The sequence below is a fragment of the Elaeis guineensis genome, chromosome 2 (assembly GCF_000442705.2).
Source record: "Elaeis guineensis isolate ETL-2024a chromosome 2, EG11, whole genome shotgun sequence".
In the NCBI taxonomy this organism is placed as follows: domain Eukaryota; kingdom Viridiplantae; phylum Streptophyta; class Magnoliopsida; order Arecales; family Arecaceae; genus Elaeis; species Elaeis guineensis.
The window spans coordinates 96749262-96777256 of record NC_025994.2 but is presented as its reverse complement, the minus strand read 5'-3'; the positions used below and the strand labels follow the sequence as shown (position 1 = coordinate 96777256).

At 48.8% G+C, this 27995-nt stretch overlaps 2 protein-coding genes across 3 annotated transcripts; both read right to left on the bottom strand.

Moving 5' to 3' along the window:
• Positions 1-198: 198 nt before the first annotated feature.
• Positions 199-17469, bottom strand: LOC105051949 (syntaxin-132). The gene is made up of 13 exons (XM_010932605.4): positions 17372-17469; positions 5249-5359; positions 4826-4882; positions 4507-4555; positions 4315-4403; positions 4154-4227; positions 3992-4034; positions 3841-3901; positions 3688-3713; positions 3527-3604; positions 3283-3363; positions 3143-3208; positions 199-669 (listed from the first exon to the last, which is right to left on the bottom strand). Exons 1-13 carry the CDS (start codon positions 17387-17389, stop codon positions 508-510), a joined length of 915 nt encoding a protein of 304 aa, XP_010930907.3. The 5' UTR covers positions 17390-17469; the 3' UTR covers positions 199-507.
• A 5525-nt stretch (positions 17470-22994) lies between these two features.
• LOC105052730 (probable dolichyl-diphosphooligosaccharide--protein glycosyltransferase subunit 3) lies at positions 22995-27749 on the bottom strand. 2 transcript variants are annotated; one of them, XR_002165213.3, is made up of 2 exons: positions 26636-27749; positions 22995-23442 (listed from the first exon to the last, which is right to left on the bottom strand). XR_002165213.3 is itself a non-coding variant. In XM_010933658.4 (2 exons), the coding sequence occupies exon 1, from the start codon at positions 27704-27706 to the stop codon at positions 26687-26689; it is 1020 nt and encodes a 339-aa protein (XP_010931960.1). In that variant the 5' UTR covers positions 27707-27749; the 3' UTR covers positions 22995-23442; positions 26640-26686. The 2 variants fall into 2 exon arrangements, 1 of the variants encoding a protein (XP_010931960.1); XM_010933658.4 differs by having other exon boundaries at positions 26640-27749.
• Between the last annotated feature and the right edge of the window lie 246 nt (positions 27750-27995).

Here is a 27995-nt window from a genome sequence, read left to right as displayed (position 1 = left end):
ATGCCTTTGCAAGTATGCCTTCATATGAAGGATTGACAACTTATGCCAGTCCTGTTGAAATGTTTCTAGATGAAATTCACAATTATTATTATAGACATTAGAACTGACAGAATGCAAAATCATAATTTTTTCCTTAACACTGTATTCATGCTTTTGTTATGCTATTTTATCATGAAGATGATGGGAAACAATATCAATTTTATTGTGTTGGAGTATGAAGAGAATAACATTATAGTCGGTTTCTATTTGCAGACTTCGAATCATGTGCATCTGATTAGAACTGACGTGGCGCATTACCTCTTCTGCAACCATCACTTTGCAAGGAGGAGGCAAATGTCTGAACTGGAACTCCAGGTTAGCATTAAGGTTATGGCCATTTATTTCAAGAACTAGAAGAATCTGTGCTTCGGAATGAAAATAGTTAGGTGCCATGCCATCTTTTTCCATGTAACTGCAAAATGAATTGGATGAAGTAGAGCAAGGTCATGAGCGTTTGCTTTCTTTCAATCATTTCTTCCATGGTTTCAGGATTGAGAGCAAAATGACTGCTGCAATCACCAGAAGGATAACAATAGCAATCATCATACATTTCCTTGATTTTTTCTGAAGACTTTTTGCAGTGTGGAGGGCTTCTGTTCCAGACTGTACATGGTTCACAGCATTTGACACCTGGAAAGACATTGCAATGTGAGTAAAGTAGATAAAAGTTCCAAAAAAATAAAATAAAATAAAATAAAAAGTAGATAAAAATTGAGAGGGGTGTACTTAACTTCGCGGGAACTAATAAAATTAATGATTGAGCTTCCTTAACAAACTAATGCGTTATAATATATTCAACTAAAACTCCAATTAACTGTATAATTAATGTGAGGGTTGATTTACATTGTCGTTGGAAAGCTTTTCAAGAAGTGAGTAGTGTTCAGTCACTCTGTTTCTGCTTGCTACTATAACGCTATACTAGATTAATCATCTTGATGGTGGAACTAAGAACTGACAAATCTTTCTTACTGTTAAAAGGGATCTGACAGTAAAAGTTAATACAGCATCATCTAAATATCAAAGAGATACAAGGAAATGCCAATACAACAACAATTGATTTAATTGAACATCATTTGTAAGTGGAGAGGGCAAATTGCCATGTCCCCTAAAAATTTAATGCGGACTGCTTGAAGGTGGATTTTGTGGAAGTGAGGTAAGCATCAGTATTTAAGATCCTAGAAGTGAAACCAAAGATGCCAACCTTATGCAGCATAATCCAAGCATTTGGTACATCTATGCTTTTAGATCATGAGTTTGAAACCTATTGAGGTGATTGATGATTTTTGGATCATCATATTTAGAGTCCTGTTTGAGTGGTGCAAATTTGTGAAGCAATTTGGTGAGGCAGTGTTTGGGGACTTTCAGGCCATGCTCTCGGGTGAAATGCTGAGTATCTCTTAGCAGAAGTTGTTGTGTGGGGGGCATCGCACATAGGTGAGGCAGGGGAGAAACATGTACAAGTTAAATAATAAAATGATAAAGAAATATCAATGCCCTTCAATTTTGTAATGATGCAAAAGCAAAACAAAATATGTGAAGTTGCTATGCCTACATGTGAATGTAAGCAAAAACTAGTGCATCAGAGGCAGCAACAAAATTGATGAGTAAGTTGGTATACAAGGTTCATGAATAGTTTGACAGTAAATCAGTTAATGATATTTCTAATAATACACCTGCAATTAATATATTTGTGAATATAGCATCCTCTTGGTTAACTGTAAGTAGAGGGAAACCATTGTGTCAATGGGCCGCAAAGTGAGGATCAAACAAAACCTGCATCATAGTTGTCATGAAAATTACATGATAAAACCAATTTGGATTCAAATTCAGTTAATTTTGGATGTTAGCCTTGTTAGTGTTGTCAATTAGGTATGACCACCATTCATGATTGGACATCTGACAATGAGTGAATTGAAGTCAAATTTTAGGAGTGAAATATTATTCATCAAAGTTCAAGTCTAAGTGCTGAAAATCTGACTAAACCATTCATGTAATAGAGAGGAACTTAGTTGAAAAGAGGACCAAACTATTTAATTTCTTGCTTGCGATACAACCACAAAAGCAGGAGATGCAACTTAGGGGTATTGCCCTGTACTTGGATCAGGAAATACAAAAAAAAAAAGGGATAGAAGACCTGGTACGGTGAACAAGATTTTTCTTCAAGACATGGATTATCAGCCAGTAAACTAAGTCATAACACAATCCCATGCCACACATGATTGGAGAAGACATGAAAATATTGAAAACATTAAATGAAACATTCAAGAAGCGGCTATTTTGAACCAATTACATCGGTCTATGGTGAATTGATCATTGACCTGGATGTTCCCAGTTCTATAAAATCCAGGCCCAAAATCTGGTTCCATTGCTTAAGCAAGTGAGCCTAGATCATGCGTGATTCTAAGTTTTCTGCCATCCTGCTTATGATCAACAATAACAGTATCATCCATCCTCTGCTCTGAGATGAATAAAAACACAGGAGTCCAAGCCCAGTTTGTTGGAATTGTTTGCTGGGGCTTTGAAGTGATTAGCAATGAAATGAACAGAATTGAACAACACAAGGGGATAACAAGCTGGCCTCAAACAGTGCCCTCAGACTAGGACATGGATAAAAACCATCATGGTGTAGTATCAATGAAACAGTTCCTATGTAGTGTTAATAAAATCAACAAATGAGAAATGAAAGTTGGGGGGAGTAGATTTTTTTTCCATATTTGAAGCATGGTGACCGCAATAATGAATGCCTTAATCAAAGGAACTAAAATAGCAAAGCACATCCATTTTGGGATTTATGCTGCAGCTTCTTTGCTCTTCTGAGTGCAGTTGTTCCCGTCTGAACATAATCAACTGCTTTTGAGACCTGAGGATACCCAAATCATTGCATAATCTGTACAAGATAACCTGTTAAACATTTTCAATAGCAGCAAGCAAATAGTTCGAAGGGAAGGAACAGGATGATATGCACTTTATAATAGAGATAAGCTCACTCATATGCATGTGCATGCATGCATACAAAAGCTCTACAAAAGCAATATTCAATTCATATATCATAGCATTCTGTTGCAGAATTGTCACCACACATGCTTAGACCACAAAGGCTTACCTGACACTCAATGTTGTCTAGTATGTCTCCCTGTGCCTCAACTAGTATTGCCATATCCATGAAAACCTGGAAAGAAAATAATATTTAAACCAAATCATTGCATGAATAAGCTTAATTATCTTGACATTGACAGAAGCTACCTGATGTAGGTCAAGTAGTTTTTTCTCAATCTCTTTGACAGCATCATGCCTTTCTTGAATTTCTTGCACAGTGCCAATCACCTGTAGAGCATCATTATCAGTTATCAGAGCACTAGTTAAATCTGCATACAGTAGATGACTTCTTGGAACAGGGGTGAAGACATTGGGTAGTAGATAACCAACATGGTGTAATAGACATAATGTTTGCATATTCTCTATAGCATACAGTAGAAAATGGACATACCTGCCCTCGACCTACTGCCTGAATTGCGTTTTGAAAGATTTGCTCACTATTTCCAGTCTCGATCAGATGCTCAATCATCTATACAGGTTTGAGCAGTCACTAAGCAGTGCAATAGCGGGGCATAATCGTGATGAAAAGTCTGCATTAGGTCTAAGGCTAACCTTTTCGGTTGGTCGTGTTCCCGTGACTGTTCAGATAACAAGATCTTGAGCCATAAGTTCAAGGACAAAAATGCTAACAAAGAATGTAATATAAGGAGAACCACAGCATATGAGTCTATGTGCTAAGAGGGAGATGGAGGAAAGGTTTTGAACCTGCGAAGACCCTTCTTTCAACAACCTCTCTGTATTCATCTTGGATAGTTTGCCGGAGATTCTGCAAAAGACATCAAATTATCAGAAGATGCAATAGCGAAGGCATAGACATTGTCGTAAAATGGATTGAGAAATAATAGCTGACATATACCTGAAAATCATTCATTCTATCCTTTAATTTCCTTTTCAAGGCACTGCAAATAAAGGAAATAATAATAATTGAGGTGACCAATTGTAACAGCACAATCTTCTGGCTTAGTTGATTTTTAATAGAAACGATGGAAATGCCAGATAGATAGCATGTAAGACTCACAGAGTCATAGCCATCCTCGAGCGGTCCACACCTGTTCCCTTCTGACAGCCAGGCTTACTTCGGTTTGTTAAATTCTAGAGAAGAAGCAAGTTAGGACTGCTAAAACTAAAGATATCATCCTTAAAAAAGAAGTGGCACAAAATACATAGGATGAATAATACATCTCTGTCAATTTCTTCTAATCTTGTTCTGACGTTACGTGCGATTTTTCCCACTTCATCCACATCTTTCTCCATTTGCTGCTTGATTGCTGCAATAAATCAAACATTAATTTTTGGCCACCATGTTGCTTGATATTTGAGGAGGAGGACCATGATATGACATGAAAGTTTAATAATAAAAGAGAACCGCACCTTTCATGACAGAGGCTTTAGTAACATACTTAGACTCTTCCTTAGCTTCCTGTTATAGTTTATCAATAATTAGTTAACCTCACATGCTGTACATGTTATAATTGATTGCTGCTTTTGCCTTTCCCTTGGCATTGCGCAACTTCATAGCATAAGATAGGCATATCTTACAAGAAGTCTTAGTAATCTTTAAGCAATGCAGAAAATATAAGTATAAGAGAGGACGGAACAAAACAAAATGCTCTAGGCAACTCAACCGGTCGCATTACAAGAACTAAGAAATATTTAAAAAAAAAAAAAAAAAAAAATGCAATCTTGGTACCTGAAGTTTTTGAAGGTGTTTAGATAGCTTTTCCATCAGCTTTTCAACATGTTCAACCTAACATCATAAGAACCCAAACTATATATTGAGAAGATACAAGAAAAGACACATTCTGACGCACAATCTAACATCTCTGTAAGTACTAATTAAAATATGCATGGCAAGGCAAGTGGCTAAAAGCGTGAGAGAAAGGAAGACAATAGAACATGCAAGTGAAAAAAACTAACTGGAAAATGAATTAACAGTACATTTGGTAAGGTAAACAAGAAAGAAGACATAGAACAGATAATCAAGCCTGGAAAGTTGAACATATAAGCCACCACATTTATATCACTTTAGATTCAAAAATATTTCTTGATTCCATGTTCAAATACGTAATATATTGACAGAACAAGACAGAGCTGAGCTCGTAGTAAGAGCTACCTGTTTAAAAAAATCTTCCATTCCATAGTCTGATTTACTTTTTGGAATCTGAATTCCTGATTCAATATTTCTCTCCTTAGGAGACCGATCTAAGCTCATTACAAAAGAATCCTGCAATGGAGTGCACCATGAAGAACATAATATTAGTGATGAAGTAGTAGGACAAAATAAGTGCCTATGTGGTCTGAATGAGGGTAATAAAGATAAAACAGAAGCCTAGGAGTACATGAATTGCAAAATACACTACTTTGCTTGGACGCCCGTTGATGTCTTGTTGACTTCTAATCATCAGTCTTTACATGACTAATGGTAGGGGGCACCTGTCACATGAAAGTTGTCCCCACCTATAACTTTGGGCATCAGGCAATTTTGAAAGTCAACGGGAAGCCATCCAACTGGAAAATGTCTTTCTAGTTATTGAACAGATGTACCCCTGCGGCCTTTGGAGCAATCTGAATCAGTTTATACTTGCCATTCAGGTTCTTAAGGTTGAGCTATATGTCAAATAAAAATAAGAATATCCTACATATGAACCTCTATTCAGTTTAAGTGTCTAATTTATGACCCTCGAAATGAAAGCCATCAACATCTTAAATTTTATGGTTTGTTAGACTCTTCATGGTATATTTTATGAATCACTTCGAAGTCATCCAACAAGCCAATTCAGTGTCATCTCCATAGAAAATCTCTGAGCAATTGTAGTTGCACTTTATTATAACCATGGACAAAGTATAATTTTGATGACTATGCTGCATACTCAACTCAAAGGCATGTAACTTAGTTTCAGCAACTACAAATCGAGCAAAAAGGAATCTGTTGGGGGATACCCACCGACCGACCGACCGACTATCGGAGGGCCCGACCGACTGGCGGCCCGACCGACCGTCTCCGACTGGCCGATCGACCGACTGACGGGCATACCGACCGATTGACGGTCGGAGCGCCCCGACTGAAAGCCGGGAGTGCCCGACTAACGGACGCTACTGACGGCTTTTCAATGGCCCAATCGCCGACTGGAGGTATGTCGGGCGTATCCCTCCCGACCGACCAAACCCAGAGGCCGACTCACTTGAAGCTCGCCGACCGACGGAGGAGTCCGACGCCACTCTGTTGGCCACCGACCTTGGGTCGGCCGACTCCACCAACCGCCGTACGGCCGCCAGACGTTGTCAGCTCTGACACGGACATGCGACACAGTTACCTAGGGGCATTGTCCCGCCGAGAGCCGGGTCAACCCTGGTGATTAGACGGCTACACGGCGACATAACGTTTTCACGGCGGCTCTGACAGCCTACAGTGAGTTGACAGTTCCTCACTTGTCCGCGCCATTAATGATGGCGCCATACCGCGCTCCACTATATATATCGGGGAAGGCAACAGTGCAAAGGAGGATCCGCCCGTCTCTCCCACATACGCAGGCTCGCTCCTCTCTCTTCCTCTCCCTCTCTCCTTCTCAGAGCTCTCTGTCTGCATTTCACTGTTGCCCAGTCACCTCTCTGACTTGACCGTCGGAGGGTCCCCGCCGGACCCGCCTCCGGTCAGTGCGGACTTCCTTTTGCAGGTGTACGCTTCCCGGCGATCGGGCGACGAGGCGATTGGCCGCAACAGATTGGCGCGCCAGGAAGGGGATAGCATGACAAAGACAAGAGCTCAACGATCGAGAGTCACTGGGTCGGTAAGGCGCTCTTCCCGCCGGGAAGAAGCCTCCCCGCCCCCACCAGCGGCGGAGCCTAGCTCTCCGCGCCCTGCAGTTACCACGGAGGCCTAGATTGCGGCCATCGTACGGCAGATGACCGTACTGACCGACGCAGTCAAAAGCCTCCAGCAACAACCGGCGGCCCGACCTATGCCTTCCAGGAGCAGCCGCCGACGGCCGCGCCGACCCCTGTCGCCTCCAAGCGAGCGCTCTCAACAGCGCTCCCACGGAGAGGAGGAGGGGCGACCACGGCGCGACGACCGACGGTCTCAGCGGCCCTCTCCTTCCCCGTTGGAACGGGCGAGGAAGGAAAAGCGGCCGCGCACACCGTCGGCCTCTCTTTCAGAATCCTCCTGAGGCTCCACTCCCGGGGTCTCCCAGCATCGACGAGCGGACGACTACGAGCGGCGGTTCGAGGAGATCGACCGCCGGCTCGCCCAACTGCAGATGGACGGCCAGAAGTCTTCGAACGACGTCGACTTCCAGACCGCCCAGCCTCTCTCTCGACTGGTCCTCGATGAGCCGATTCCCAGTCGGTTCAAAATGCCGAACGTGGAGCCATACGACGGCTCCACCGACCCAGTCGACCACCTCGAGAGCTATAAAGCTCTCATGACAATTCAGGGGGCAACCGACGCTCTTTTTTGCATCGGCTTCCCCGCCACACTTCGCAAGGCTGCCAGGGCTTGGTACTCCGGTCTTCGATCGGGCAGTGTCCATTCCTTCGCGCAGCTCGAGCACTCGTTCGTGGCCCATTTCAGCACCAGCCGAAAGCCGCCGCGAACGTCGGATAGCCTTTTCTCCCTCAAGCAGGGGGAAAACGAGACGCTCCGACACTTCGTGGCGCGATTCAACGCGGCCACGCTCGAGGTCCGGGACCTCAACGAAGACATGGCGGTTTCAGCCATGAAGAGGGGCCTGAGGTCGTCCCGATTTACTTATTCTCTGGACAAGACCCTCCCCCGAACATACGCCGAGCTACTGGAGCGCGCATACAAGTATATGCGCGCGGACGAAGGAGCGTCCGACCGACGCTTGGTCGAGCCCAGGGGTCCGAAGGAGAAGCGAAGAAAAGGTCGGGAGCCCGCCAAACCAAGCAGGCCCCCGGCCGATAGTCGGCTTTCTCCACCCCGACAGATCCAAAAATCACCCCGCCGACAGACTCCGAGGTCGGTGCGTCCCAGGTATGACTCCTACACTCCTCTCTCCGCTCCCCGTGCGCAGATCTTGATGGAGATCGAAGGGGAAGAATACCTGCGACGGCCTCCGCCTCTGAAGGCAAAGGGCCTCGACCATCGGAAGTACTGCCGGTTCCATCGGAGCCACGGCCACGACACCGAGCGGTGCATCCAGTTGAAGGATGAGATCGAAAATCTCATCCGCCGGGGGTATCTCGGCAAGTTTCGAAAGGGTCCGCCGACCCGACCGACTGTCGATCAACGCCCCCAGCCGACTGAAGAGGCACCGATTAACCAGCCGACGGCTGGAGTCATCAACATGATCTCCAAGCGGCTGGGATCGGGGACGTCTACAGGGGGGGAGCCGACGAAAAAGCCGCGCCCGGACGACGTGATTACCTTTTCAGAAGACGACGTTCGGGGCATCCAGACTCCCCACGACGACGCTGTTGTTGTGTCGGCGACAATAGCCAATTATGATGTAAAACGAATTTTTGTTGATAATGGAAGTTCGACAAATGTTTTGTTTTACTCGACCTTTTCCCGAATGCGACTACCGACTGATCGACTTAGTGGGGTCTCCACGCCCTTGATCGGCTTTGCCGGAGACACCGTCACGACAGAAGGAGAAATCACCCTGCCCATGACGGTCGGTACCGAACCACGGCAAAGCACAGTCTCCCTCATTTTCGCGGTCGTCCAAGTTCCTTCGGCCTACAATGCCATACTCGGGCGACCCGGACTGAACGCCCTCAGGGCGATCGTCTCGACGTACCATCTCCTTGTTCGATTTCCGACCAAAAGCGGAGTCGGGGAGATGCGCGGAGATCAACAGCTCGCCCGACGATGCTTCCAAATCTCCGCCCAAAGCGACGAGACGAAGGATCCCCTGACAATCGACAAACTGGATCAACGGGAGGAGGAAGAGCGGGGTTCGCCGGCCGAGCAGCTCGAGGCGATCCCGATAGGAGAAAATCCCGACAGAAAAGTTTGGATCGGGTCTCAATTGCCCGACACCGAACGCCACCGACTGGCGGAGCTGCTGACGGCCAATGCCGACATATTCGCATGGTCGGCAGCAGATATGTCGGGCATCCCTCCAGAAACAATTACTCACCGACTCAACATCGACCCGATGATGAAGCCGGTGAGGCAGAAGAAAAGGTCCTTCGCCCCAGAAAGGCAGAAGGCCATTGACGAAGAAGTGGACAAGCTGCTCGAAGCAGGCTTCATTCGGGAATCCACGTATCCCGATTGGCTTGCCAATGTCGTCATGGTCAAGAAAGCCAGCGGAAAATGGAGGATCTGCATCGACTATACCGACCTCAACCGAGCATGCCCGAAGGATAGCTTTCCACTCCCGAAGATCGACCAGCTGGTAGATGCGACGTCCGGATTTCGGCTGCTTAGCTTCATGGACGCCTTCGCCGGGTACAATCAGATCCGGATGGCGCCTGAAGACGAGGAGCACACCGCGTTCGTGACCCCCAAGGGCCTCTACTGTTATCGGGTGATGCCCTTTGGATTGAAGAATGCCGGCGCCACCTACCAGCGACTCGTCAATAAGGTCTTCAAAGACCAGATCGGGCGTAACATGGAGGTGTACGTGGACGACATGCTGGTAAAGAGCACGCAGATCCCGGACCATGTTCAGGATCTCGAGGAGACCTTCCGCACCCTTCGACGACACCGAATGAAGCTCAACCCGACCAAATGCGCCTTCGGGGTGACCTCGGGGAAGTTCCTCGGATTCCTCGTTTCTCAGAGAGGGATCGAGGCCAACCCTGAGAAGATAAAGGCGATCCTCGACATGCGTCATTCGAACACCAAGAAGGAGGTCCAACAACTGAACGGAAGAATCGTCGCTCTTAGCCGATTCATTTCCCGATCAGCTGAAAGGTGCCTCCCGTTCTTCAAGACCCTGCGCCAGGCGAACGGTTTCTCTTGGTCGGATGAGTGCGAACAGGCCTTTGAAGACCTGAAAAGGTACTTGGCTTCCCCGCCGCTGCTCGTGAAGCCGCAGGTCGGGGAGACCTTGTATCTCTACTTGGCCACATCTTCTGAGGCGATCAGCTCGGTGCTCGTTCGGGAAAACGAGTGCCAAACCCATCAGCCCATCTACTACACCAGCAAAGTGCTCCACGGCGCCGAAGCAAGATACTCGGAGACGGAAAAGATGGTTTTCGCCCTGACCGTCTCCGCGCAACGGCTCCGACCATACTTCCAAGCCCACGCCATCGTGGTACTCACCAACCAGCCCCTGAGGGCCGTACTGCGCCGACCCGACACATCCGGACGACTCGCTAAGTGGGCAATGAAGCTTGGCGAGTTCGACATTCAGTACCGACCGAGGCCTGCCTTGAAGGCTCAGGTCTTGGCCGACTTCATCGCTGAATGCCCGACGACCGACCGAAGGTCGGGAGCTGAAGGCCCGGGACGAGATTCGGTCTCTGAGCCAGACCCGATCTCCACCTGGGTACTTCACATCGACGGAGCCTCCAACGCTCAGGGAAGCGGAGCCGGGCTCCTGCTCACGAACTCGGATGGGGTAGTCACCGAATACGCCCTCCGGTTCGACTTCAAGGCCTCCAACAATCAAGCCGAATACGAGGCACTCCTCGCGGGCTTAAGGATGGCGAAGGAACTGGGCGTCGACAGCCTCCGGGCATTCTCCGACTCTCAGCTGATCGTGGGGCAGGTCAAGGGCGACTTCGAGGCGCGAGATCCGACCATGATCAAGTATCTTCAGAAGGTAAAGGATCTCGTGGCCCGCTTCGGGCATTTCGAGATCTCCCACATCCCCAGGACGGAGAACGCCCGTGCCGACGCTCTCTCCAGATTGGCAACGTCGGCCTATGATTCTTTGGGTCGGACGTTTGTCGAAAACCTCCAACAGCCGAGCATCGATCGGGTCGAAGAAGTACAGCAGCTAACGTCTGAACCAAGTTGGATGGACCCGATCATCCAGTACCTGTCCGAGGGGATCAGTCCCGAAGATCCCGCGGAGGCCAAGCGACTCCGATGGTCGGCGTCACAATATGTGATCATGGACGGCCGACTCTACAAGAGGTCGTTCTCCCTCCCTCTGCTCAGGTGCTTGGGGCCGACCGACGCTGACTACGCCCTCCGAGAGGTTCACGAAGGAATTTGTGGGAATCACTTGGGGGGCAAGTCCTTAGCCTTCAAGGTCTTACGACAGGGCTACTACTGGCCGACCATGAGGAAGGATGCGGCGGAGCTGGTCCGAAGGTGCGAGCCATGTCAGAAGTATGCCAATATTCAGCACCAACCGGCCAGCCAAATCACTCCCATTGTCGCTCCATGGCCCTTCGCTCAGTGGGGAGTCGATATTCTCGGCCCCTTCCCACCGACGTCGGGCCAAAGGAAGTTCATCGTTGTCGCCATCGACTACTTCACGAAGTGGGTCGAGGCCGCGCCCTTGGCGCAGATCACCGAGCGGAAGATGGAGGACTTCGTCCAAAAGTCCATCATCTTCAGGTTCGGATTGCCGCACACCATCATCACCGACAACGGACGGCAATTCGACAACCAAGACTTCAAGGACTTCTGCGCCAGGTTCCACATCCGTCATCGACTAACTTCAGTCGGGCACCCACAGTCCAACGGTGAGGTTGAGGTGACGAACCGAACCTTGCTCCATGGACTCAAGACCCGACTGAACGAAGCCAAAGGTCTCTGGGTCGACGAGCTGGGCTCCGTCCTATGGGCTTACCGAACGACCCCCCGTGTCCCGACCGGAGAGTCGCCGTTCAGTTTGGCCTACGGGACAGAAGCTGTGATCCCGCTCGAGATTGGCCTGCCGTCTTCAAGGGTCGAGCAGTACCACGAGCCGGACAACTCCGAAAGTCGGAGGGCCGACCTAGACCTTCTCCCCGAACTGCGAAATGAGGCTCAAATCCGAATGGCCTCATACCGACAGAGGGTCGCCCGGTACTACAACGCCAAGGTCAGACCAAAGCTCTTCAGGCCTAGCGACCTAGTCTTGAGGAAGGTGGAGGTGTCGAAGCCCTTGGACCAAGGGAAGTTGGCTCCCAACTGGGAAGGACCCTACAGGGTTGCTGACACCTTCGGGCCGAGAGCCTATCGGCTGGAAACCCTTGAGGGAAAAACCATTCCCCGGACTTGGAACGCCGACAACTTGAAGCTGTATTGCCAGTGAATTCTGTAATTCAATTGTCGGAATACATGTCCAGTTTGAAAAATTGGAGTTCTAACTCTTCCACTACCGGTCGGCGCTCAGCCCTGACGCGCCGACGCGGATCTGGCACCGACGACACATCGGCCCCTTACACGGACCGATGCATCTACAACGATGGGAGTCAATACTCCTTCGACGACTTGTCGGACCTCCACAAAGGGCCGACGGACTCTTATGAACGGGAGTTCATGCTCCCTCTACGGTCGAATTTTCGGGCAGAATCCATCGGCCGACAGGCCGATCGGGCCCCGACCGAAGAAAGGCAAAAAGCCCACGCGACTATTGTCGCGACTTCCGACCGAGCTACGGCCGGTCGAGGGATGTTCGGCTTACCACCGTCTATCACACGACGCGACCTTTGTCGCATCTACGACTTGCCGACCGACCAACGGCCGGCTGAACGACATTCGGCTTACCACCGGACGTCGGAAAATATCGAACCCGACGCAGGGGTATGGAGACCCGACTTACTATCGTTTCCCCGACAATGCGCTGGACGCCGACTTCGACTGTCGGAACCCGACCTAAAGTCGGGACACATTTTACTCTCGGGGCTGAACAAGTTGCTGAAGCCCTACCAACTTATGCGAGTTGGTGACTTGACTAAGTCAGCGACTAACGTTCGACATTGCAGACGTGTTTGGCATTGCAAACTGGGGGAGAAGGCAAAAGAAGAATTCATTCAAGACTTAAAAAAATTTTTTCCATAAACAGAGGAAAGTCTACAAGGTAAAGGCCGGAGCCCGATTACAATCCAAAGCAAAACAGAAGACAAAATAAAATCGACTAATCATCGGAGTCGACGTCCTCCACTGGACGACGATGCGAGTTGGTCGGAAGATCTGCTCCGACTTCAGCCATCGGAGCCGACTGGTCTTCGGCAACCGGCTCTGCGACGTCTTCGGCTTTCGCCCTGGTGGAGAGACCATCCGACGCTGGTCCGGCCGTCTCCTCCGCAGCTGGGGCCTCCGACCCTGGCAGAACCACGTTGCTGAGGTCAAGTTCGGGGTACAAGCTCCGAACGGCTTCCCGGGCATCCTCGTACCTGACTTGGTACGAGAGGTAGCCGCTCTCGAGGAGCTCTTCGCGGTACTCCTCTGAGTCCCGGAAGACCTCGACCGCCCGACCCAAAGCCACCTTCGCCGACTCTGATTCGGCTTTGGCAACGTCTGCGTCGGCCTGAGCGGCGGCATGGCCCTCTTCAGCCTTAGCGAGGTTCTCGAGACTCGCCCGAAGTTGCTCGCGCTCGCCCTCCAACTCTTTGCCGACACTGTCTCGCTCGTGTCGGAGCCGACGGATGGTCCGGGACTTCTTGGCCGCGTCATCCTTCGCCGACTTGAGCTCCGACTCCAGCGACGCCTTGGCCTCCTTGAGTCCGGAGATCTCCTCCGAAAATCGGGAGACCTCCCCCTCGAGTCGGTTCTCCCGGTCGACCGACTGTTGAAATTGGTCGAGAAGGATGGCCTTCTCGGCTTCGAGGCCCGCGACCTTATCTCTCCAGGCCGCGCGCATGTCCCCAAACTTCCGATATCCGGCCTCTAGCTCGGATATGTTGAAGACCAGCTGCACAAAAAAGAGCCGACTGTTAGTAAGCCGAACTTGCGATGCTACGATTAAAAACAGAAGGAAGGGGAGCTTACCCGGATCATCATCGGATAGAAGGACGACAGCATGTCGGAGACACGCTGGTTCTTCATCGCTTCGATGTCGGCAGGAAGGAGGAGTGCTTGGCATAGTCTCCTGGCCAAGTCGTGGTTGGCCAGGCCCGACGCACCCTCGGGAAGCGGAAAGTCGGCCGACCCGCCCGCCGACCGACCTTCGTCACCCGACGCCATTGGGGCCTTACCTCGGCTTGCCGTCCAGGCCCTGACGTCGGAGATAGACGGCAAGCTCGAGCCCGACCGAGTCTCGGCAGACGGCGCGGCGGTGGCATGCGTCGGCAGCTCAGGTTCGCGGACTTCCTCCCGAACCTCCGGAATCTGCTGGGCGGTCGGCGTGCCCCCGGCAGAGTCAGCCGCTCGACGGTCGGGCGAAGCAGCTCCCCCGACTGACGGTCCCTCGGACGGGACATCAACAAGCACTGTCGGCACCGACAGTGCGATCATCGGCTCCGCCTCCGACCCGGCTGGGTCGCTCGGCGGAACCACGCGGGGCCTCTTGGGAGGCTGCGACGGTCCGGCACCTGCCGCCGGCCTCTTCCTCACGGCGTGCTGACGTATGTCGGCTGCCGACAGTCGCGTCCTCGGCGGCATATCTGAAAAAGACGACGAAAGGTTAGAGCTAAAGAAGAAGACAGAAAAGAAAATGAAGATGTCGGGAGAATGCAAACCGACCTAAACGGGGGACCGGGCTAAGGCCGGCGTCGTACAAGGCCTGCTCGGTGACGAGCTCGCTCTGCTTCGGCACCGAGATATCCTTTAGCCGATAAAAGTCCTCCCGATCATCGGCCTCCACCCGACTGTTCTCATTTGGATCGGTTCGGGGGTTCCCCCAACGGACTGGAAACCCCCAAGGGGCAGAGGACGACGTGAAGAAGAACTGGTTCTTCCATCCGTGAATGGATGTTGGAAGACCAGTAATGAAAGAGAGCCCTTTCCGAGGAATGAAGTACCACCACCCTCGGGCTTTAGGGTGAGGGCGGAGGACAAAGAAAACTCGGAAAAGAGAGATCCGAGGTTCGGTCGGCAAAAGCCGACACAGGAGGGCGAAGCTGACTATCAGCCGAACCGAGTTCGGCGCAAGTTGTGCCGGGCATAACCCGTAATAGTCCAGAACGTTCCGGACGAACTCCGGAATCGGGAATCGAAGGCCGGCCCGGAGATCCTCCAGATAGAAGGCCACCTGACCCTCGGGCGGGCTATTAACCCGACCATCGGCGCCAGGGGCGAACAGCCGAATCTGCTCCGGGACGCAGTACTGCTCCCGGAGCCGATCGACGTTCGGCCCCGAAAGTGAAGAAGCCTCCACCTCCGGGGACGATCGAGTGTCTTCGGTCGGCTCTCCCGACCGACTACCTCGTGGGGACGTCCTAGCCATGAGCTCAAAGAAATGGCAAGGAAGAAAGGAAAAAGAAAGAGGGGGAAGGCTACTCTAGCCCTTGGAAGGAAAGAGTCGCAAATGGGAGACAGAGCGGAGAAGTACCTGGAGCGGAGGCTCAAGTGGGCAGAGTCTCGACTGTAAAAATGAGAGGGGTAAAAAACCATGTGGGGGTAACTTTGTATATATAGTGCTCCCCAACGGTCGAGATGAAGGCACGCCCAGCGAAGACTCCCCAGATCTCGCCGCGTGGCATCATCAGGGCCGTCCAACGATCCAACGGTTCGACGCACCCCCCTTCAGATTGCGCCACGTCGCCTCCATCCGCTCCACCGAATGCGAACCGATGGCCACACGCCACGTGTCGCGGCGGGACGCGACGTTTTGTCTTCCCGACGGGACGCAACGTTTGGAGTTCCCGAGGGAACGGCGGGAATGACGGTTCCACTTCCCGATGGGACACGACGGTTCCACTTCCCGATGGGACACGACGGTTCCACTTCCCGATGGGACATGACACCTGGCACCGATTTTATCGCTGACACCAGCGGGACATCCGGCACGGTGGGACGTCCGACGCCGACCGACACCTGATGCTGACAGGACGAGACGCCTGGCGCCGACTGGATGTCGGGCGCCAGTAAGCCCCTTGACATTTACAGGGCACCGGACACCGTATCAATCGGCGGTACGGTCGGATCCTCGCGCACGACAAATCCACTCCTAGTCGTCAGCTCACCACCCGACTCAGGAGTGGAGGGGGGCAACTGTTGGGGGATACCCACCGACCGACCGACCGACTATCGGAGGGCCCGACCGGCTGGCGGCCCGACCGACCGTCTCCGACTGGCCGACCGACCGACTGACGGGCATACCGACCGATTGACGGTCGGAGCGCCCCGACTGAAAGCCGGGAGTGCCCGACTAACGGACGCTACTGACGGCTTTTCAATGGCCCAATCGCCGACTGGAGGTATATCGGGCGTATCCCTCCCGACCGACCAAACCCAGAGGCCGACTCACTTGAAGCTCGCCGACCGACGGAGGAGTCCGACGCCACTCTGTTGGCCACCGACCTTGGGTCGGCCGACTCCACCAACCGCCGTACGGCCGCCAGACGTTGTCAGCTCTGACACGGACATGCGGCACAGTTACCTAGGGGCATTGTCCCGCCGAGAGCCGGGTCAACCCTGGTGATTAGACGGCTACACGGCGACATAACGTTTTCACGGCGGCTCTGACAGCCTACAGTGAGTTGACAGTTCCTCACTTGTCCGCGCCATTAATGATGGCGCCATACCGCGCTCCACTATATATATCGGGGAAGGCAACAGTGCAAAGGAGGATCCGCCCGTCTCTCCCACATACGCAGGCTCGCTCCTCTCTCTTCCTCTCCCTCTCTCCTTCTCAGAGCTCTCTGTCTGCATTTCACTGTTGCCCAGTCACCTCTCTGACTTGACCGTCGGAGGGTCCCCGCCGGAGCCGCCTCCGGTCAGTGCGGACTTCCTTTTGCAGGTGTACGCTTCCCGGCGATCGGGCGACGAGGCGATTGGCCGCAACAGAATCAAACTAAACTAAACTGTTTTCTTGAAGAAGTTGATTTCCGTCGGTGCCAACTTGTTCTGTTGGTAAAAGTGATGCGAAATTCATGTATACAAGTAGCAGCATACGTATATAAAGAAGTTTAACAAGTTCCAACCCCTTAAAACCAGTGCAAAATCCGTGTATACAAATAACAAAACTCCCCTAAACAAAGAATTCTTTTATATTTTGATACCAACTCTGGAAGAAGTATCAAAAACACCAAAATTTTCAAGCCCCACAGGAATCAGAGAAAGACTATACAGTTTATATATAAGATTATATAATCAAATTAAAAAAACAAAAGAAGAAATAAAGAACTTTAGGCCATGAAAAGATCATACATGGGAAAAAAATTGGAACAGATAAACTTTACTTCCGCTTGCAACTACAAAAAGGAAGGAGATTATTACCGAAAGAAGGTTGTTCATCTTGTTAGTATTCCACGAGGAGGGGGTGCTGAAAGACGGGTTCGGAGGAATAGAAACTTGAGAGGGGTTAATTTGGAGGAGTCGAAGGAGGAGAGTCGAGAAGAAGTTGGCCGGCAGAAAAGAAATTAGAGGAAGAGAAAGACGACAAAGGAGTCAATTCTTGGCGTTAAGAAATACAAGCATAGCTGCATAGAAGAAATCCTACATATAAAAATCAGAATAATAGAAAAAGGAGCTTCCCACATCCCAATCCTCGGCTGTTGGAAAGCAAGGATATTTTCACCCTTCATTTTTTTTTTAAAATTAAAAAAAAAAAAGAAAAAAAAAACTAAAAAAACTCAGAACAAACGTTCGACATGAGTTGGTATGACGTTTTTTCACGAACAAAACAAACGGGTTGAGACATGAAGGCTCTTTGAATACTCGTAATTACATTCATGGCTTTATGGCGCCCGGACGTCTGTCCGAGCATGCATGCAGGTGGGCCCCACTATTTCCAGGATAAAATTTGCCTAAACAATTTTTTCTTTTAGTTTTCACGCAAGTCTCCAAAACAACCCCCGGAGCATCTTAATTATGCAGAACAACAGCTTAATGTTCCTAGTTCTCTCCTTCTCAAGTCCATGCCCAAGTAATTGAAACGGGTATTGAAGCATCTGGCTTAGCGGGCAATGCTGCGATCGCTATGTGCTCAGATTGTGGTGCATTAGTCAATGCTCAACAGGTTTTTAGAGGATTGATGAAAAGGATATTGTTTCATGGAATGCTTTGATTTGGGTTATGGTCAGGAGAGTTCCTATGAGTCAGCTATTGAAGTTGTTTGGTGGATGTCTGGCCAGGACACCACCTCCCAAGACCCTTTCAGTACCACGCGATGCAGCAGGAAGAAAGAAGAAACAAAACAAAAGGAAAAACAATCAAAATACGTGGATCAGCCACAAAAGGGCTCGCCTCCACGGGGCATGCAAACTTCACTATGAAAAGAAAATTTTACAAGAGGAGACCTCACCCTCAACCCTTGTACACCCAATTATCTCTCACATGAAGTTTCCCTCACAAAAGCTCTCTCTCTTGGAGACCCCCCTGAACCCCTGAAGAGCCTGGCGACCGCTGTCCAGGAGCCTCCTGCTCCTTCTCTCAAAGCGCCTCACGCCTCTCTCTCTCCTCTCGGTTCGTACGGCGGCGAGAAACCGAAAAACCCACCTCTCTGTTTCGTCTCAGGCCTTTTAAAGGCTTAAACAAAGGTTAAAGCATGATTAGAGAGGGATTAGGACTCCTTAACAAAGCCAAGAAACCTTCCTGACCGTCGGATCAAGACCGGGAGCTCTCTGGGCCATCCGATCGCGCTCCGGTCCACGAAATAGGGCCGTGGACCGCGAGAAACGTGTGGGAAACGTCCATGCGGTCCACAGACCGCTCCGTGGACCACTCGGTCCACGGTGGACCGGGGATGGGCCAGCAGGCCGCTGGGTCGCGCGTCCCGCGCGGGCCTGGGCCTGGGACGCGCGTCCCGCGCAGGCCTGGGTCGCGCGTCCCGCGCGGGCCTGGGACGCGCGTCCCGCGCGCCGCCGCCTGCGGCCGCGCCGCTGCCGCCCGCCGCCGGTCGCCGGCGGTCCTCCACCGCCTCGATTCTCGTGCCAACTTCAAAAGCTCGTATCTCCTCCATCCGAGCTCCGATTCAGGTGATCTTGGTCTCGTTGGACTCCATTTTTCGCCGCGAACCTCGCTGTGGGCTCAATGTGGGCTGAATCTCGAGGTGTCAAATCCTAACAATCTCCACCTCGACTCGATATTCGGCCTCCTCCAAACTCCGAGAGCTTCTGGATCTCCTCGCCCCCATGCCCTGGGGCAATCGCCTGCTGATCATGGATGGGCAAACATGGGAGTCGAGCCAGGCTGCTCGATCCCGTCTCCGTCGTATGCTGTGTTCCTCCTGACCTGAGACCTGCTCGGGGCATCATCCTGCGGCAATAGGAATCTTACCTTGCGACGTCGCCTCTCGTCCTCCCGAGTCTCTTGTCTCGTGCCCGATCCGCCTCCTGGAGCTCCACCTCGCTTTGGGCTCCACCTGGCTCCCGATGCTCCACCTCGCACTGGGCTCCCTGCCAGGTAATAATGTCCTCTGCTCTCCTTCTTCCCCTCCAGCACAATCCTATCGCCGCGTAGCACCCTCAGGATTCCTCCACCAGCTACCGTCCTGTAGCCTCTCGAATCCAGTTTGCTAAGTGAGATAAGATTCCGCCTGAAATCGGGTATGTATCGGACCTCCCCCAATCTCCTCACTGCACCGTCATGTGTCCTCCAGCTGACCGTCCCAATGCCTCTGATCGCACAGCTCGATCCATTCGGCAGATATACAGTGCTCTCACTGTTCTCCAGGGAGTCAAACTGCTCCTCTCTGCAACACACATGATAGGGGCATGCAGAATCTAATATCCACTGCTGGGAAGAAGTAGATACCTCGTCAGATATCTCCAGGACATCTCCATCTGAATCGCTGCCGGCCGTCGCTACAGCAGCCACCGTCCGATTTTTCAATTGAGGGCAATCTCTAGCTAGATGCCCCAACTCCTCACACCGGTAACACCTGGTTTTGCTCAAGTCCCTCCTGGACTTAGACCGCCCTCGATGCGATCTCCTGTCGCTCCGTCTACCGCCTCCTGCACCTCCAGAAGCCACCAAAGCTGAGCTATCGACACCTGAGCTCGAAGCTGGGTTCTTCCTCCTGAGAACCTCGTTCTGGAGTATCGCCGCGGTGACCTCGTCCATCTTGATAGTGCTCTTCCCCACTAGAAGAGCAGTCACCAAGGACTCGTACGAAGAAGGAAGCGACGCCAGCAAAACCAGCGCCCTGGTCTTCTCCTCAACGTTCTCGCCAACGCTGAGAAGGTCAGTAAGGATCTTCTGGAAGTGGCTCAGATGCTCCTGCACGCTCTGTCCCTCAGTCATCCGCAGTTGGTAAAACTGCCTCCAGAGGAAAAGAGTGTTGGTGAGAGACTTCGCCATGTACAACTCCTCGAGCTTCGACCACAGCACCGTCGGAGAAGTCTCGCTCAGCACATGGATCACCACCTCATCCGCCAGGTACATACGGATGGTACTCACCGCCTGCATCTGTAGCCGTTTCCAATCCCGCACCTCCATGGTGGTCGGTTTCTCATCGCACAAGAGAGCATCGATCAACCCCTGTTGGATGAGCACGTCCTTCACCCTTGCCTGCCACAAGGAGAAATTGCTCTTACCATCAAACTTGTTGATCTCCATCCTGATTGTTCCTGTTTTCTCCATCTTCAGTCTTGCTCACCACCACTGCAATCTGCATCCTTGTACCGCCTTGCTCTGATACCACTTGTTGGGTGGATGTCTGGCCAGGACACCACCTCCCAAGACCCTTTCAGTACCACGCGATGCAGCAGGAAGAAAGAAGAAACAAAACAAAAGGAAAAACAATCAAAATACGTGGATCAGCCACAAAAGGGCTCGCCTCCACGGAGCATGCAAACTTCACTATGAAAAGAAAATTTTACAAGAGGAGACCTCACCCTCAACCCTTGTACACCCAATTCTCTCTCACATGAAGTTCCCCTCACAAAAGCTCTCTCTCTTGGAGACCCCCCTGAACCCCTGAAGAGCCTGGCGACCGCTGTCCAGGAGCCTCCTGCTCCTTCTCTCAAAGCGCCTCACGCCTCTCTCTCCTCTCGGTTCGTACGGCGGCGAGAAACCGAAAAACCCGCACTCCCTCCTGTTCGTCTCAGGCCTTTTAAAGGCTTAAACAAGACTTAAAACATGTTAGAGAAGGATTAGGACTCCTTAATCAAGCCAAATCACGTCCCAGACCGTCCGATCAAGACCGGGAGCCACCTGGGCCGTCCGATCGCGCTCCGATCCACGAAATAGGGCCGTGGACCGCGAGAAATGCGTGGGAAACGCCCACGCGGTCCACAGACCGCGCCGTGGACCACCCGGTCCACGGTGGACCGGGGCAAGGGCCAGCAGGCCGCTGGGTCGCGCGTCCCGCGCGGGCCTGGGCCTGGGACGCGCGTCCCGCGCAGGCCTGGGTCGCGCGTCCCGCGCGGGCCTGGGACGCGCGTCCCGCGCGCCGCCGCCTGCGGCCGCGCCGCTGCCGCCCGCCGCCGGTCGCCGGCGGTCCTCCGCTGCCTCGATTCTCGTGCCAACTTCAAAAGCTCGTATCTCCTCCATCCGAGCTCCGATTCAGGTGATCTTGATCTCGTTGGACTCCGTTTTTCGCCGCGAACCTCGCTGTGGGCTCAATGTGGGCTGAATCTCGAGGTGTCAAATCCTAACAGAAGTATATGATCAAGTGAAGATAGCAGAAATTGAGCCAGATGACTTCGCCTATGGAAGACTATTACCTGTTCAAGGGTTGCGGTTCATGCCGGCATGATCCATGCATCAGCTACTTAGAATGGGTTAGTCTTGAGTACTGAAGTGTGTAAATGCAGCTGATGGGCACCGGGAAGAAGCATCAAGTCTCAGGGAACATATGCAAAATAAATAAATAAATAAATAAAATAAATAAAATAAAATAAAAAATAAAAGGCTGCAGCTGGGATAATTACTCAACAACATTCAGTGTCAGCCTGGGAAGTAGTACATTGCCTCAGACTTTTGGGCTCCTTTGAGACCCTTGGTTTCCTTTGCAACTCTGATACCCTTAGTATATACACCAGCTTATACAGAAAAAAAAATATTCATTCCAGCCAAATATCTGAATGACATGGAAGTACGTCAAGTGCGGTATGTCAGTAACACAGAGACGATATGGAAGATGATTAATAATTAGTATTTAACTGATGATAATGCATACTATTTTCACTTCAGCTGATATTCTAATGTCTTTCTGGGAATTGATTAACCTATTGATCTCCAAAATTTTAGCACAATGACATTTTACTTTCATTTTTGTCATTTAGTTCAAAATAGTTTTGCAAGTCATCTTTTGAGCAGCCTAGCAGGTTATTCAGATTTGCAGGATGGTGGATGTTCTACTGCTCCATCAAGGCTGTAACCTGTTTCTTTATTGTCTATGTCAATGAAGATGTCTCTCTTCAACAACAGCTCTTCATCACTGGATCTTGATCATTTCTTGGCTAGAAAAGCAAGTAGTTTGCTGGTTGTTAGGTGCTCTTATTTGTTTGCTCACATCAGCTTTGTTACAATACTCAAGGTTGCTATGTCAATCCAACTGCCATACAGAACAATGAGCTTGTTAAGAAACAAAGCATGACAGCACCAATCATGAAGGCTACCAATACCTTGGAAACCAAGGAACATGCTCATAAAGACGAATAATAGTTTCAGTTAAAAAGAATCTTTTATTGAATAAGAAAAATGATCATGAAGAAGAGCAAGCTGATCCGATGGTTCTAAGTTGAAATAACAAAATGAAACCCAGAATAGCTGACAGGCAAATTTCAAACCTCAACAAAGTTAATGTTTAGAATAACATGAGACCCGAAAAAATTGGCAGATATCAGAGTCTAGCACATGCCGCACATGATTGACCATATCAGCAAAGGGATAAAACATACAACTCCAATGCAAAAATCTGGTAATATGAACGAGGTTTGCTGCACAGTGCATTGAAGAAAACAGCATGAGGATTGGGAAATTAAGATCATTTATTAGAATATATGTACAGAAAATTGCATCACAACACAATGTAGGTTCCATAAATTCACAAAGCCTATATAGTGTCCAACATCCTGGATGGAATTAAGTGCCACCCAAACCTGTCTACCAGCATCAAATATTACTAGACAAATATGAAGGTTAATATTCACAAAGGGGTCAAGCGCACAGCGGGCTGTATGAATGCTTGTCCACCACATTGTTGGATCATCCTGATACTGGTGGGAAACATAAGGCACCTGTAGACCTGCTTCTTTCATTGCCTTCTCAGCAATCACATAAGCTTGAAACAGAAGGAACGTAAACTTCCCTCCTTATCTTTCCACGAAATACTATCAAGGATCTTAAGTTGCACATATTGGAAGGCAAGGCAATCTCAAAATACCAATCAGATGCTACAGCTGAGAGAGAAAAAAAATTGTAAGTCAAAATATATTTTTGTGTATATGCTAAAATAAGCCAGATACAGTTCTTTCCCATTTAAACCACAAATATCCCACACTTGAGATTTGACCAAAACTGTTTTGCATTATACATCAGAAGCCACTGGATAGTGGCGCAGTATATAAGTGACAGCTACATTCTTGTGAAACAAGAAAAAATCAGTAATTCAGACATTTCAGTGTTTTACAAAAAAAGTAAATTGAAATCCAGAAAATTATACAAAAATCATGCAGCCAAATAAGCAGGATCATCCATCGGGACGTTGAAACCAATGGTTAGATGAATATGAAACCAATGGAACAATGTATATAGAATGATTTCACCCATATTTCCAAATCCATTCAATTCATGCAACTCCAAGATCAAGATCAATATGCTGTCAATACATCATTTCTGAACTAAATGAGCACAAAAATTCCAGATGAAACCATTCAACCTAGAGAAACCACTATTTTGATTTCAGTATCACTTACAAATATCAACACAATCGAGCAGTTTGTCCACAAAATTTTGCAAAAGCTTCGATATCACAAGAATCCAATTATAAATTCTGTCTCCTGGTTGCACATAATTCAAAATGAAAAATTTGCTGACACAACTAGGTATTAAAATAAACATGCAGTTATCTTGGGAGTACAAGTCAAAAGAGTAAGAATTATTAATATATCATATCATATCATAGATGATATACTATTTAGAGATAAAACAAGCATCGAACAAATAAACAACATTTTGATAAACAGGGTAAGATGCCATCAAATTCAAGAGTAGTTGGTCTACAAAAGAATATGCATTCATAGATAGCTATCTGAACTCTCAGTGAAACCATGCTATTCAACAATTCACAGAGCAATTTGACTCGCCCAAAATTCTACCTAAGTACCAGCTAAGTACTTTAAACTAATTTAAAAGATAGGACCAAGGAAGACCTCTTTCTACCTGCAGAAGTGTAAAATATCAGAATAGGGTACGAGGTGTGTTGTATGATGAGGAAAAAAGAGTTTCCTTGTTTTCATGCTAAAATGGTGATCGGGAGAATAATTCTTGGTTTTCATACATGTATTAAAGGAGTGATGGTTCCAGCTCTTTGACGCAGAAACTAGGTAGATGAGCAGAAGATATATCAGGATTTATACTGGAACCAGAGAAACACTGATAACAGGAGGACGGAGAAGGAAAGCAGGAGGATTAAGATCTGAACAAGGATATATCACATTAGCTTGCATAAGCACCACAAAAAGAAAAGAACTGGATGATAAGCTTTAAAAATGGCTAATAGAAATGGAAGGGAATAATACAATGTTTGATGTAATTTGATGCACAAGTAGACCAAAGCTTAGAGGGCAACAGCTAAAAGAACTATCCTAAAGTAGAAAGAAACTGGTCAGATCTGTATAATTATATAACGTCTCCAAAACACTACACGAGTCCTTAATCACAACAACTAGAAAAATTTTCAACTTGAGTAACTTTTCACAGACCAACAGATTGATTAAATCTCCTTCACCAATCATCCTTGTGGACATTAAGGTCAATAACTAATGAAACACAAATATCTCTTTCTTTCTCACCTGATTTATCTTTAGCAAGAACCTAGAAGGTAAAGATAATGGAAAAAAGAGAAATTTTGCCTCTTCAATTTACAACTCATAAACATCAAAAATTATTGCATCATGCTTTGTTCTTGAGTTTTTGTCAAATTGTACGTGTTGCATAAGCTCACTCACGCATGCTTCACACAGTTGAATTTTTCAGTTCTTTACAGATTCTCCAGAGCTAGTTAGTCCTCTTTGACATCACTCAATTTAGACAGCACAAACAGTGATGACTCACCAAATGTGGTAGTTTGTTGCAGGACCCTTCCAACTTAGGTGAAGCATCATCTCCTGTTTTCAACATCTGAACATTCTAACTCTTACATTACAGCTATTAAGGCCATATCCTAACTCTTACACTACAAAACCAACATTAACTATGAGTATCTATAGCAAATAACCAACTTCAAGAGACAATATTTTGTATTTGCAATCCCAAAAATTGAATCATAATTGCAATTTTATTGACAAAATTTGTAAGATTGAGTTTCACATGAGATACATAATCCCAAGTCAAAATGACAAAAGTTATAGACCCCAGGCACAATGACTGATGCATAAAATTCACTCTTATATGCATCATTTAATCTATTTTGTTAATAGATCACATAAGATGTGATTGATTTGTAAAGTTCTTTTATCTTATGAGTTTGAGATAGTATCAGCTCATCGCATCTTCTTTTATCTATGACCAACACATGTCAAATAATTTCTAGCAAATCAATATGAATCATTAGATTATGTAAGATCATGCAGTGATAAATCCATTGGGCATTATTTTTCATATTTACATTCATGGTCTGAGGCTGTAGTGGACTTTTGGTATCCCAGTTTTTATTCACAATAGGATATCAGATAATTGGTTCAGAACTTTGATCTAATTTTAGCAAAAAAAAAAAAAAAATCTGATAACTGCATCATCTAAATATTACTTTGACGTAAAATGTTTTGATATGTGTTGACCATAGAAGGGGAAGAAAGGAATATGAAAAGGCAACAGGATCTCAACTCGTTGGGTGAAAACCTTAACAAGTGCAGAATAAGAACCAAACATATATAGGAGATTTAGAGTTAACAAGTGCGAAGCCTGAATAACTGTGGCAGCAACTTGATGGCCATGGAAAGTGGCTGAATATACACAGCAGAAACAGCATTGTTTTTCTTCAAAAAAATATATTACTAATTTTGGACCACAATGTCATTATCATACAAAGGTACAGATTCAAATATCTTAATTAAAGACTAAACGGTGCAGCTTGGAACAGATTATCTTTAAGGAGATTTCCATAAAGTTATTTTATGGTTCTAGCCGATTTCAAGCACTCTAGTGTCGGTTGTGGTTCAACCCTGAATTGATCTCAACTCCAATTCCAAAATAATTGGCATATTTGGTGCAATAAGATTTTACTCTATAGTGTAACAGAATTTTTTCCTGGATACATCCTGATTTGCTCATAGGTACTGTACAATCATATTAGTCAATAGCTGATCTAAACTTGGGATTTTCCAAGCAAAATTAGAAAGGTAGAGGAAAAGATGCAAACTTAAAACCAACCTACAATTATTTGTTTAGGGAGCAAGACAACCACTCCAATCCACATCTCCGTCACCTCCACCTGGTCGGCCAGAAGGTATGTACTGTATACCCAGTCTTCCAATTATGCAAATAGATCACCTTCCTGACCGCCCAGAACACCACCAGCATTGCCGCCAGCAGGAACCCCCTCTGCACCGCCTCATTCCTCATCCTCACCAACACATGCGTCGCGAACGCCACTATCAACCCGACGATCGTGTACAGAAACCCTACGGCGAAGCCCTCCGCGCCGAGCTGCATCCCGAAGCCCTTGACGAAGAAGATGAGCCGATTCGGATCTTTCCGATCCTTCACGTACATGGGGATCTTGTGGATGATGTTGTGCATAAGGCCGGCGACGCCGAGGAAGTAGACGGACACCGTGAGGCCCATCCAGAGCCGACGGTCGTGAAGCATCGTTTTCCCTTCGAGGATCCTCTTGATCAAGAACGGCGCGGAGATCAGGAGGGCGACCGCCAAGAAGGCGATTTGTCGAGGGGAAATCAGGGAAGGGCGGACGATAGGGCCCACGGGGAGGCTGGTCTTGGCCTCGACGAACTGGGCCATGGACGCGGCGAGGCCGGAGAAATCCGACTGGTCCATCCGGTCGGAGTCGCGGAGGGAGCGATGCTGGGGACCGACGTGACGGATGTCGGGGAGGGATGTGACGCCGAAGAGGGAGAATGAGGACTCGGATTCTTGGTACTCGAGGTCGCAGAAGAAGACGCGACGGGAGGAGGCATGATGGGCGGCGAAGGAGGAGGAGACGAGGGCGAACTCGGAGCGGAGGCGGCGGAGGTGGTGGTCGGGTTTGGAGGCGCCGAAGAACACAAGGAGGGAGTAGGGGCGGGGGAGGGGGGCGGAGGTGAGGAAGCGGGCGACGGAGCTGTCGTCGAAGTGGATCACGCCGGAGGGGGACTGGGATCGGAGGGTCTCCAGCTCCGCCACCAGGTCATCGGCGGTTGGGGAGGCGGCGGAGGAGAGGGAGATGAGGGCCGCAACGGCGACGAGGAGGAGGAGGAGGAGGACGCGGGGGATCTTGAGTTCCATTTGGGTCCCAGTTCTTTGGGGCCCGCGGTGGATTGATACGATCTCGCATGGACGGGTTTCCGCTTATATACCGACGCGGCCGCAGCGGCAACCTCTCACTGGAATTTTCGAAAAACGGATCCAATATGACACATTTATTGAATTGGACGGATTCGGATTTTAAACTTGATTTATTTAATTTATTTAACTCATTTAATTGTTAGATTGTAACGATGTCATTACAACATGATCTAAAATTTTATTTAATCTATTTAAAATATATCTAACATATTTATTTGATCAAACTTAT